Genomic DNA, 12209 nt, shown 5'->3' on the forward strand with positions numbered 1-12209 from the left:
TGGAGGTTCGAGAGGTTGGTTGAACATATTGAAATGATCGGGGCAAAACGAACTAGGTCGTAATCACGTACAGAGAGAACCACTCTGCTGAGAATGATGGAACATTTTTTCTCTTGCGTTTCTCTTTTTCACGATAAATCGATTCGACTAGAAATATTATTCCAGTCGAACGGCATGTGTCCGAAAAATTGGTCAGATACTCCCTGACCGATGCTTCGGTTTTAGTGAAATTTTAGAGGACGCACTTTTTCTCGTTTCCAAGTTTACGAGCAGAAAGCAGCGTAGAGCTGTAGAAGCGGCGGGATTTATGGAATTGTACCTTTCACAAACCGCCATTCGTTCCGCCGAGTGTTCTGTTTATCTGCGCTTTGATTTATATTCCACACATTAACAGATCGATTCGTGCTCTATATTTTTGAAATGTACGAGATGAGACAGCTTGATCGTCGCGAGATTTTAAATTTTCCGATATTATCGATCGATGGTTGGATATATGAAATTAATACCCGTATACGAGTACTATAAAAATAATTGTAACAGCTAACAGCTTTAACTCTATTATCGATAGAATTATTAAATTTTGAAAGCTTCGAAATTCAATCGAAGTTTAGTCGAATAAAATTACTGTCGTGTATAATATAGCGTTGAAAAATTTGAAAATTTCAGTTGCTTCCATTTGGTTCTATTTAATTATTTAATTACAGTTATGAATCTTGAATCATTGTTGATTTCTACTTTGATCAATGAATGTTTCTGTCACTTTCATATACTATCGATTATTTATATACAATAATTTACAATAATTAATGTCTATCTCTTAACAGTAGCCTGAAATCGAATAATCTTCTTAGCACTCAGAATTTTCAAGAAAGATAAATCTCAGATTACACATTGTAATTATAAGAACAACCGAATTTGCAATAAATCCAATTCTAAAATATTTGAGTTAAATCGTCCAATTGATCAACCATCGTTGCTTAACAAATTCAAACGCATGACTCAAACATGAATCATCATCCTTTCCCAATATCAATCTGTATTTTTCGCCACTATAAACTCTCTAATCTCCTGTCAACCATAAATCATACACAGTTATTACGCAAAATGTTAGCTACATCGACGTCATTGCATTAATCGCGCGCCACAGAACCAATAGACGCGTAATTTCGAGATTCAGCTAGATACTCGTTTAGTTCGGAAGCCAGGTCGGCTTGTAGCCTCCGTTACCAAGGATTTGCATATCTATGAGTGCAGCCCAATGTATATACGTGTAAAGGGCTAGGTATACAGCGAATAGGAAGTCGGCGTCGCATCCTAGAGGATAAAGACGGAAATACGTGAGGTATAGTTTCGCAAGGGGATGAAAGGCGAACAGTGGAAGGCTGTGGATGCCGTAGTGGGAAGGTCGTACGGCTATTTGTAATTGTAATTAGCAGCAGGCCAATTCATTACACCGAGGAGAGACGTACGGCGAAATATGGTCAGATTAAGTTTGACTAAACGACCGATTGACGACTTGTATACAATGGCTCGTGAAAGTACTTGAGCAATTTGAAAATTTCTATGTGTGTATTGTACATGTATAAATGCTTTTCTATCAGTTTAGAAGATCTTTCTCAATGTGTCCTATAATAAAAAAATCGAACAATTTGAAGACACAGAACTTGTCAAATAACAAAATATTTCTACAAGGTTTGACAACTATAAAACAATACCTTGCTATTGCATATTTCTGTTTAAAGATCAATTTAATCGCGTCATAATGATATTATTTTAGACATTAGGCATGAAAATGATCTGAGAAACTAAAACGATCTTTTAAATCAGATAAATAACGATTGAATTGTGTATTGTGTAAATATAGGCACATCGGATGATAAAATAAGATAACTTCTGTCTGCTAAGAAACAGCAATCGTCGACAAATTACATAGTCCAAGTTTTAATACGTACCAACGATCGAATTGTAATTTTGATAGGACAGAGACTAGTCTCTGGTGAAACGCTGTTCTCGTGCGATAATGGGATGAAGATTTTATGCAGGATACCGTATTATAGCTCCGTCAAGGAACGAATGAAACGTGACGTACTGAAAGTTTGATGGTATCTCGTGTGACGAAGATTGAGGAGATAAGGGTGGCTTTTTGGTAGCTTTGAGGAAACGAGGATAGTATATACAAGTTTCAGAGAATATCTTTTTGTTTTTATGTAAAGTGCCTTTTGGTGGGACATGCGAGAATATCAGACACTTTCCGCTGGGAAAATTCTTGAGGAAGTGATATGCTGATTTATGAGAAATGTTCGTAGTTTGTGGGTTAGACAGTAGATACAGAGGGGAAAAAAGAATAATGGTGGAAGTTTCTAGGAAATGTGAGGTTTAGGTGGCTTGTATCTTAGATAGATTATATACGAAATAAGAATAAAATAACTCATATTGGCGAAGAAATCATATTAGACGCGTATTCTTAGCTTATATCAATCGCTTCTGCTTAAACTGGGAAGAATAAACTAATCATTCGCTTAGGCATGTTAAACTTCGAGATTGAGATTGAGTCATCCAATAAACGCTGGCTGAAAGTGCAGTAGGGATTGATAAGTTTCGAAATTACTCCATAGCTGAGGAATTTCCTTGCAACAACACCTCTAGGATCTTCGCAAGCAAGCATAATTTCAGACACTCTCTGCAGGCTATGCACGATATAAGCAGCAAGATACAAGCGCGTCGTATCTTTCATGAAATGGTCCCATAACTGACCATTTAACCAACAATAAAAGGGAAATTCAGTTTAGGACAGGGGGTGAAAAGAGAAAGTCGCGCGTAGCCCTTCCAAAAGACAATAGCCATGTTCTCTGATTCAAAAGTCGAGAATCCACGTGTCTGGGCGAGACAGAAACAAAACAAGGAAACGCGTGGAGAAGTAAATGGAATGACCTTTGTTTCGCAATGTTGGAAAATTCGGGAGCGCTCGCTGGGAACGGCGAAATTGAAATCTTCTTTTGTCACCTCGTTTCCGGTCAGAGAGTCTTCAACGTAACGAGTTGAATCCATTTAGGAGATACGACGAATGTTAGAGAAAATGAGATAGTTTCGTGGAACTGGGAAACCTGTCAGAAGATCTGTAGGAAATCATTGTGTTGCTAAAGGAAATAAAGCGACGATAGGTATAACGAGGGTGATGAGTTCAGAAAGTTCTGCCGCAATATTGCATATATTTAACAATCAGATATTTCAAATCCTTTTAGATTGCATTAAAATGTATTATATAATTCTGCTTCGCAATTTCCTCATTGCCTTTTAATCGTTTCTTGTTGTTTTTATTCGTCAACCTTATGAAATTTTCCAATCGATAGAGAAGAGCATAGAGAGAGAGAGAGAGAGAGAGAGAGAGAGAGAGAGAGAGAGAGAGAGAGAGAGAGAGAGAGAGAGAGCAAATTAACATTTATGAAGTCACATATTTAATTTGCAAATGGAAAATTTAAACTTTTATTTTTACATTATGGTTCTTATTCGTCAAAGATATATTTATACTTAAATTACTAGAAAAAACTCAAGGATGCATGAATTTGTGATTATTAAAATATTTCAATCGCTTTCAAGCTTATATCGTTTCCCAGAAAAATTCAATGGATTATCAAAGTTCTATAACAAATCACTCGTGCCACCGGGATGAAAATCAAAAATTTTATAATAACCTGTATTTTCCTTTTCTTTCTTTGCGAATAGAGAATTTTGTAAAAATATCGCAAGCTTCAGGGGTGGCGGAAATAACTTATGATGGGGTCGCTGACAGTGTTCAGGATACGTAGCGAAAATGTTTCGAGCTTCATGAATAATTCACTGGCAGTCAAATTTGAATTCGATATTTGTAGATTACGCGGTCTCCGCTTGCGTGTTCATTTTTCGACAGTCTCTCGTGTTGTTTATTTAAGCATTATAGTAATACACGCGATTTCAGTGTGAAAATCGCCCGTGATAGCTATTTTTCTCCCCTTTTTCTCGGAAAATACCCAGCGAATTATCGCCACTGGAAAAATATTTTGAAACGTTGGCAGAAAATTCGTGGACACTAATTGGCACGCAAAAATGTTCAACAACAATAAAAATTGCCAGCGTAATTCGCGCTCTTTGTTACTTCGATATTTTTTCATTTTTGAATATCCCGTTCGTTGAAAACCGTTCGATCATTACTGCGCCACAATAAGCGCACTTTTTAGCTGGCGAAAGAAAGAAATCAAATTATGTTCGGTTATGCTCGTCGATTCGATTTCGAAAAGCTTGTTGATTGACGGCGGAATTACCGCAAAATTTTCATTGTACGCTGTTTTCATTCATCAGGTACCTTTAATTATTTAGTTAAACATTGATCAAATATTGTTCGTATTACAGGGTTTTTTTTTTTATCTTTTTCCTGTTCTTTTTTCTTTTTTCCTCCCGCGTGTACTCGCGTACTTGCGGAAATATATTTTGACCGACGGTTTACAGTGCAGTTGATCTGCATTTTGTGAATGCATTCACGTACAGTGTGTTGTCTAGTATCGTAATGCGGTAGGAAAGCGCGAAATACTATCGAGAAGATAACGGTAGCGTGGCCTGAATAAAATCATGTATACATTGTGAACTGTTGTTACCTGGAAAAAACAACGAATTGCTTTTCAAAAGCAATTTGTTATCTGTGGAGTTTCCATTTTCTTGTTTGGTGTAATCAGTAGGCAGATATTTACGCATTTATGGAAATATCGATTCATACCTCACTAAATGTTAAAAAAATATATCTTACGCGTAAAAATGAAAAAGATCAAAATTATACGCGGACGAAATAATTATTTTTTAAAATGATACGTAAAATGGACTGTAAGGACAAAAATATTTGTTCAAGAAAGAAAGTTTAGAGAGTTGATACGACATTTAGTGTATTGTAATTTAATACATATAAGATATCTGGAATAAAATATTGGCTATAATAATTAATAAATGAAACAAATATTCCTTCAGATTATAGTAAATAAAAATGTAAACTTGTGTAGACATTTATAGTGGAGTTATTAAGAGTGATAGCTGTAAAGTAGGAAATTATTCAAAGAATCTTTCAATCTGATGAATGGACTGCTAAATGCGTTAAAATCGTGTAATAAATCACTTTCGAGTTAGCATGATCGCAAATTGATTAAAGAGCTGGCAAGGAATGAAACAGCTACGATTAAGCAAAGGAAAGTTAAGGGGTTAAATGACCGAAACGTGGTTGGTTATCGATCATCCACCGTTCGAAATGTTCAAATGCACGTGCAGTGAAATTAGTCGGTGATTGATACTTGTTACCAAAGTATAGTCACGTTATGGCAAAGAGGCGTAAGTTATTATACAATGTTATACTCTTCCTGGTTGAAATATGTAATTTTAATTAAATTCAAATTAAATTAAACTTTAAATTTTTAAACTTTTGTATAACTTTTATTTTAAAGTACATTTTTCGAATGTGCATGTGAATTTAAATTTGGAGATAAAACGCATAATTAACGAACGTAGCTCGTGAAATGATTTTAAAAACGTTTCGAGAAAGCGGGAAAAATATAGCTTAATTATAGATCGTAAAGTTTTAACGTTGTTACGCGAGGTATATAAATTACTCTGTATCGAACAGCAAACAGAATTTCAATGAGCAGCTTGGATATAATAATTTCATCAAACGGATCGATTTTGCGTTTATTTTAAGTCTCTTTTATCTGTTTTCGGACCTATATGATAAAACGTAATAAAAGCTACCTGAAATTTTACCAAACTTAAATCAGTTTATAGGGGTATTTGAATGCGAAAATGTTTTTAAAGCCCTACGCGAGTTTTCATCGGTAAATATTTTTCACATCCAAGATTTCTCATCAATGGAATAAAAGCGATATTCGGGCCAATACGTGACGTATTCAAAATTGTTTTCAAAGAAAATAAATATATAGAAAATAAAGAAAGTAAATTGCTCCGTTATAACTTTTCGTCAACGATGTTCAATTTTAAACATTGCCTATAATATATCCAACCTCAAACATCATAGAATCTTCGAAAACTTAATATACATACATATTTTATCGTGTGCTGTTTTCCAAATATCTTAATGCATTTATAATAATTTTTCTATTAAAAATTGAATCTTTGTATGAATATAAAATTTCAATCGTTTTTATGAAATTGCAATATAAACAATAAATGAAAATGCCAAGATAGGAGTTTTGGCCGTAAAAGGCACTCGATAAGGGTTATTAGCATATAAATAGGTATTAGAAATCTGTATGGTTAAATATGATAGAGAGAGCATAGATGTGTACTCGTCGTATTATGTGCATTTTGACGAAAGTTAGTGCTGCCTTCGGGGCACAATCTCGCCTCATCGAGTAGTTAGAATTAATAGAGATCACAGTAGTTATCATTCACAGACGGTTCCTCGTTCGTTGGCTTGCTTCGGAGATGGCAAAATGGAACGAAGTATAAAGACGAAAGTTCTACCGCATATTATAAACTACACAAATTTCACTGTCGAGTGTTTGAAACTTTCTACACAGAAATAATATTCTTATACCATTTGTCATCTCATTAGAATGGTATAATTACAAAGAAAAAGAGAGAGAGAGAGAGAGAAAAAATTACGCTTTAACAAATATAAAGTTTATATTTCGAGGTTGCAGAAAAATTTCGTAAAAGACGAAAAATTTTTTTAAATTTATTATTCAAGAAACGAAAGAATTGTTCCAAAGTAAGTCATATACAAAATATTTCAATGTAACATATTCAGGTTCCAATATACAAATACAGTAACATCAAAAAGTACAATGAAACACCTATCGTTAAAGCTAGCTATGAAGAACGGCATTCTTTAACTCTTAGTCTAGCTTCGAAGGAGCAAATAGCGAAATTATTCATCATACTAATAAAAATAAAAAAAAGAACAATTCTACAGCACTGAGAACAAAACTTATACAATCCACCGTATCTATTAGTGTATGTACTTCTATAAATGTGTCACACATTAGATTTGAAGCAATCCTAGAGAAGCGTGAAATTCGAAAGAATGGCATATTAAAGGTAAATGCATGACAGGATACGAGTAGACGGCCCAGATTGCATCTGACAGACTGTCGTAGAATTGGCTGCGCATTTCCTTTTTCCTAGGGAGGAAGGTCGCATTTCCTTTTCACAGAGAGAGGGTGGGAGAAGGGGAGGAAAAAATACGAGCACCCTCGTGCCTCCAAGAAGTTCTTTTCCACGAGGATGGTCCTCTCGACCAGTCGCCTCGGCAAGCAATCTCACGAAATTGAACCGCGCGATTTCACGTCGTTTCGCAGACGTTACCGTTCGCGTTCCCCTTCCGGTTCCACTGGTTTTCATTTGCACCACGACTACGGAAACAGTTCGAACTAAGCAACGATCGAGAAACGTCGCGCAAAGTTTGCAAATTTTAATAGCTGAAAAACGAACGTCGTATTCGATTAATTCCTGCATTGAGAAATGATTTAAAACGAGCCGGATGATATACGATCAATGATCGATTATACCGCGTGAGATTAAAGTTCGGGAGCGAGGTGTTACGGTGATATCAATCACTATGTTAATTAAAGGGCGATGAACTTGTCGGATTTCTGAAATTGAGGAGATCATTCGTAATTTCATTTTATTTAAAGCTTTTATGGCGTGTTAACGATGGCCCAGGATGAAATTGCCATATGGTTCTGATTTCTTTTTGGGCAATAACCATATTACTGTAGTGATTTTTAATACGAGCGATTCGAGCGATATACTGAGCTCAATATATCCTCCTTTCTCAATTCTTCATTATCAAACTACGTATTGTACCGAAATGTATTATTCTGTTTAAAGTCTCATCGCTCGGAGAAGAAAAATTATTTATGTAGGGAACAACATTTGTACTTTTATCGACAAGTTGGAAATATTTGATGTAACGAAAATGTACGTGTCTGTATAATTTAGTGGATCTATTGATAAATGTACCAGAATTCTTTTTACGTTTTCTTTTTTTTTTTTTTTGACACTAACAGTAAAAAGGTAGATTTGAATTAAGAAGTTAATAGCTATTTCTAGACACCTATTGCTAGATTCGTACAATTCCTATACAAAACTTTCTTATTACGATTTTGGCACTGATTTTTATTTTGTGTATATTCAAACTGTCACCGCACACGTTTAGCCTTAAAACATACGCAGAGAATATTTTACAAGATAGAAGATACTCGAAAGCAATTTGGCAGCCGTTTAAGTTAAACGCAAGGGAAATATTGCAGCGTGGGAAATGATTCCATTGGAAAGTTGAGTGCGTTAGTCTTGAAAGTTCCATCGATTTTTTCTTGGCGCGCCAAATATGTGCCATCCTAGCAATTTTGTCATCGAATTGGAATTTATGCTTCTTGGACGCAAAACGAAGCAATCTAGTTGCAGCGTCGTTCTTGCCGTTATAGAACACCAATTTTTTCTGAGTTTCGTTCGCAGTACAGAGTGGCAATACGTATATACATATAAATCATACATATAAAGAATGCAATACGTGCTCGAAATATTCAATCCTTCGAATTATCGATTTTTCAAAGTAATAATTTACGACGATACGTTCGTCAAATAGTTATTGGAATTCAGGTTATACAAGGATGATCGATACTTTTTCGCCTCGCAATATCATATGATAAAGCTTTTGACGGTTATGGCAAAGCCAAAAAACAAAAGATTTAAAAAATGGGACAGGTGAAAAATGGAAAACAAAAAATACTTCGTCCACTATATCAAACGTGTAACATCAGAGATTGTAACCCAATGAAAAGCAAGATTATTCTACTCGAAACAGAATGAAATGAAACTACTTAATAATTTCCCTTCAGAAAAAAATCTATTTATGGTTTAAAAAATATGTTGCTCGAGGAAGGGAAAAGTTCATGTAAAATTCTCCCTGTAATTAATGATCCCTTGTTCGAAGAACATATTTCCTCTCGCTGTTCCACGACCTGGATCATCGATCAAGCACAAAATTAATAACTTATATTAACGTCTCGCGTGTACACGAAGGCGTTTGTAACGAATAGCTATCGGTTGTTTCCGTCTCGCTTGCTTTCCCGGTGATTTTTCTACCCACAGACATTGATATCCAACCTCTGCCTCTTTGTTCCACTCTGTCTCCATCTGTCTGGTGAAATAAGTAGGCCCAGTGGGGATTAAAACCGAGTTCTCGTGTCATCGGGTTAGAGTACGTCATTTAGTGGCTTTGTTCGTTCGTACGCGTCTTCTTGTCGGTTGTCTCTAACACGAGCCGGAATTCTACGTAATTTTACGTCTACGAACGATCGTATAACATTCACGAAACAGGTATACCACGTCGATCATTAAAAGGAGAAACTAGATGTTTCCACGCGGATCGTTTTTTCCAACTTAACGAACGTTACAAATTATAAACATTAATTTTCGTTAAATTTGTTAGGATGTTTTGTTGTTTGGACAGCTGATGGATATAGAACTTCCATTTATGTTACGATATTGACATATATGACACGGAGAGAGATTTGTATTCATTTCTACAATCCTGCTGTGACGTTTAACAGTCTCGTTTAAACAATCGAAACAAAAATCATTTATATACACGCTGTGAGGTACGTCCAAAAGCAGGGCAACTCCATGAAGAGACATACTATGGCAAAGTAATACGTACAACCCGGATCTCGATTCACGACACGCGATTCTACGCTCGTAAATTAGAAACGAACATCACGACGATGCCGTCGTTTCCCTTCCGACACTCTTTCGCATGGTTGAGTTGAAGCGCCCGAGGATCGCCGAAAACTAAAGTCGTAAAATTATACGTGTCCCGTTCCCTCCTGGCCGATTTCGTGGTTCGCTGCTCCGTGAAGATATACACGCGTATAGTTTGAACAGAAGGGAGAGATAGAGAAAAGGGGTTGATTCGTCTATTTCAAGTTCTCTTGAGGATGCCGAAGAAGCAGAAGGAGGCCCATGGAAGAAGGGGCTGGGAAAGTTGTTTGGCCAGAAGTACGGCGAACTCGGTTTGTAGGCATCGATCGGACATCTAACGAGCTCCGGCTAACTAGTTTGTACCGAGATCGTTGCCACGAACAGTCCTATTTGAATCTGACTTTCACGTGGTAAAATGCAACACGATCAAAGGTGGTAGACACATTATTTGTTTGCAGTGAAAAAACTTGAAAACTTACCCGCGCCTTCGGCGTCTGCTTTAGTCCGATGGCTGGTTGGCTTCTGTTGCTCTGCAACAATAATTGAGAACGCTATGGTCAGTCGAAAGCAATTAATACGTTCCGCAACATTAATTATGCCGAACTGGCCCGTAAATTCTATTAATATTCGACGCGTTTATCACGGTGCCTTAATTATTTTGGCCGTGCAGTGGTCTCGGGTAGTATGATTTTTTAACTAGGTTGCTTGGAAAATTGCAAAATCAATGGGATCGACCTTAAATATAATTGAATAGGATAGAGCGCGGTACTATGGTGGTTGCCTATAAGGGAAGTGTATAAAGCAGGAATGTATTTGCAGAAGAATTTGCAGAGCAGGAATATCTGGCTGAAATTTTCAATTTTTTCCTTGAAGGAAATGATTTTTCAGTTCGTTGAGTCTCGATTGATATTGTTGGATCACAGGTGACTACGATAGTTTACTTGTTCGTAATTTGAATCTGAATTTAGCATTTTATAAAAGAAAAGATAAAATTAAATATTTTGAAATTCAATAACCTTAGCCCAAAGCGTTGTTAATAATCCACCGACGTTGTTGGTAATCCAACGATATTACTTGAAAATTAGTCATAATTTCTATTACGGAGATCTTTATATAACAATAATTTTTGATACATAGTGATATATAAATGTTTTTCGCGTGAGTATTGTTATAGAAGAAAAGAATTCTCATGGCGACGAAAATGTGCAAAATATCTTTGTTGGCAAGAGACTTATTAACCTATTATTCCAGATATAACAATGAAATAATATGCAATGAGGAAAAGTTTTCTTCTTGCATCTGACGTTCAAAATATTTAATTCAATTTACCAGATTTAATATAATCTATATTATACTATCGCCAAAAAGTGTTTGTAATTGAAATCAGAGTATAGCAGTAACATTCACAGAGTTATAGTAATATTTTCCAGTAATGCCTCTTTCTATAAATTCTACCAGATTTACATTTCCAATGCATACAAATGTCCCTCGCTTTCACAGTGAAAACTGTAAACGAAGCATTCATTTTCTCCGCGATAGATAGAAAACAGAACGTCCAACATTTTTTTAGAACGATGTAAAACGGAGGGGCAAAAATGTTCTTCTCTCTTTTTTTTTTTTACTAAAAACGACTCCTGTTTCGCAAATATCGCACGCAAATATTTTTGGATTTCGTGCAAACGCTTTTCAGGACCTACCATTCTTCATCAAGTTTTGTTTCGAAGTAAAACTATACGAATCCCAGCGTTTTCTTCCAGATTGCAGGCAAACAAGCATTAACCAATCGTGACTCGCATATAGATAAGAGTGCAACTATATTTCAATTAAATGTAATGTACTTATACATCTCAAATAAATACAAAGCGTATACCTGAAATATGAAACATCTCAAACGAAGAAGTACTTTTTTATAATACTCAATAAATTAAAAAATTATATCAATTATAACAATTAAATTAATTGTTATAAAATAACATTCATTTCTTTAATTGCTGCTATAAAGATACGAATTTTCATAAATATTTTCAGTTTAATTATAATTTAGGAAATGATCGTGCAAGAGAGATACGCTAATTGAACGAGCAAATAGTACGAATTGGACTAAAATAAAATTAACTCGATTTCGGTAGCGTTTAGGTTGCCTCGTCATCGGATGAAAACTGCATGAATTCACTCGACCGAGTTTTCCGTGGTTGTTGGTTAACGCCGCGCGGCCTCCGTTCCTCCTCGATTGGCCAATTAAGATTTACGCATTTCCAGCAATGACGGGCCGACACGACGATGCTGTACGGTTCGACAGTTTCCCTGAATTTATCGTTTTATCGTTTGTTCCTATGCTAGACAGATTGCGCACAGAGCGACAGCCCACCCTTCTCGATCGGATTTATTCGCTGCTGGGGAAACAACATTCTGAACGCCATAAAGGAACGCGATAACGGCACTCCCCTCTATGGACATACGCGGAATGCTCTTTACTC

General features: G+C 35.9%; 1 protein-coding gene across 2 annotated transcripts in view; it reads right to left on the reverse strand.

The window, feature by feature from the left end:
• The window catches only part of LOC126914992 (uncharacterized), a 649115-nt gene that overhangs the window by 521424 nt on the left and 115482 nt on the right, over window positions 1-12209 (reverse strand). For both annotated transcript variants that reach the window (XM_050719323.1, XM_050719322.1), the window contains exon 3: window positions 10212-10262. In XM_050719323.1, coding sequence (XP_050575280.1) covers window positions 10212-10262 — 51 coding nt within the window. The remainder of the gene's footprint in view (window positions 1-10211; window positions 10263-12209) is intronic.

This window comes from Bombus affinis, chromosome 3 (genome assembly GCF_024516045.1).
Source record: "Bombus affinis isolate iyBomAffi1 chromosome 3, iyBomAffi1.2, whole genome shotgun sequence".
In the NCBI taxonomy this organism is placed as follows: Eukaryota; Metazoa; Arthropoda; class Insecta; order Hymenoptera; family Apidae; genus Bombus; species Bombus affinis.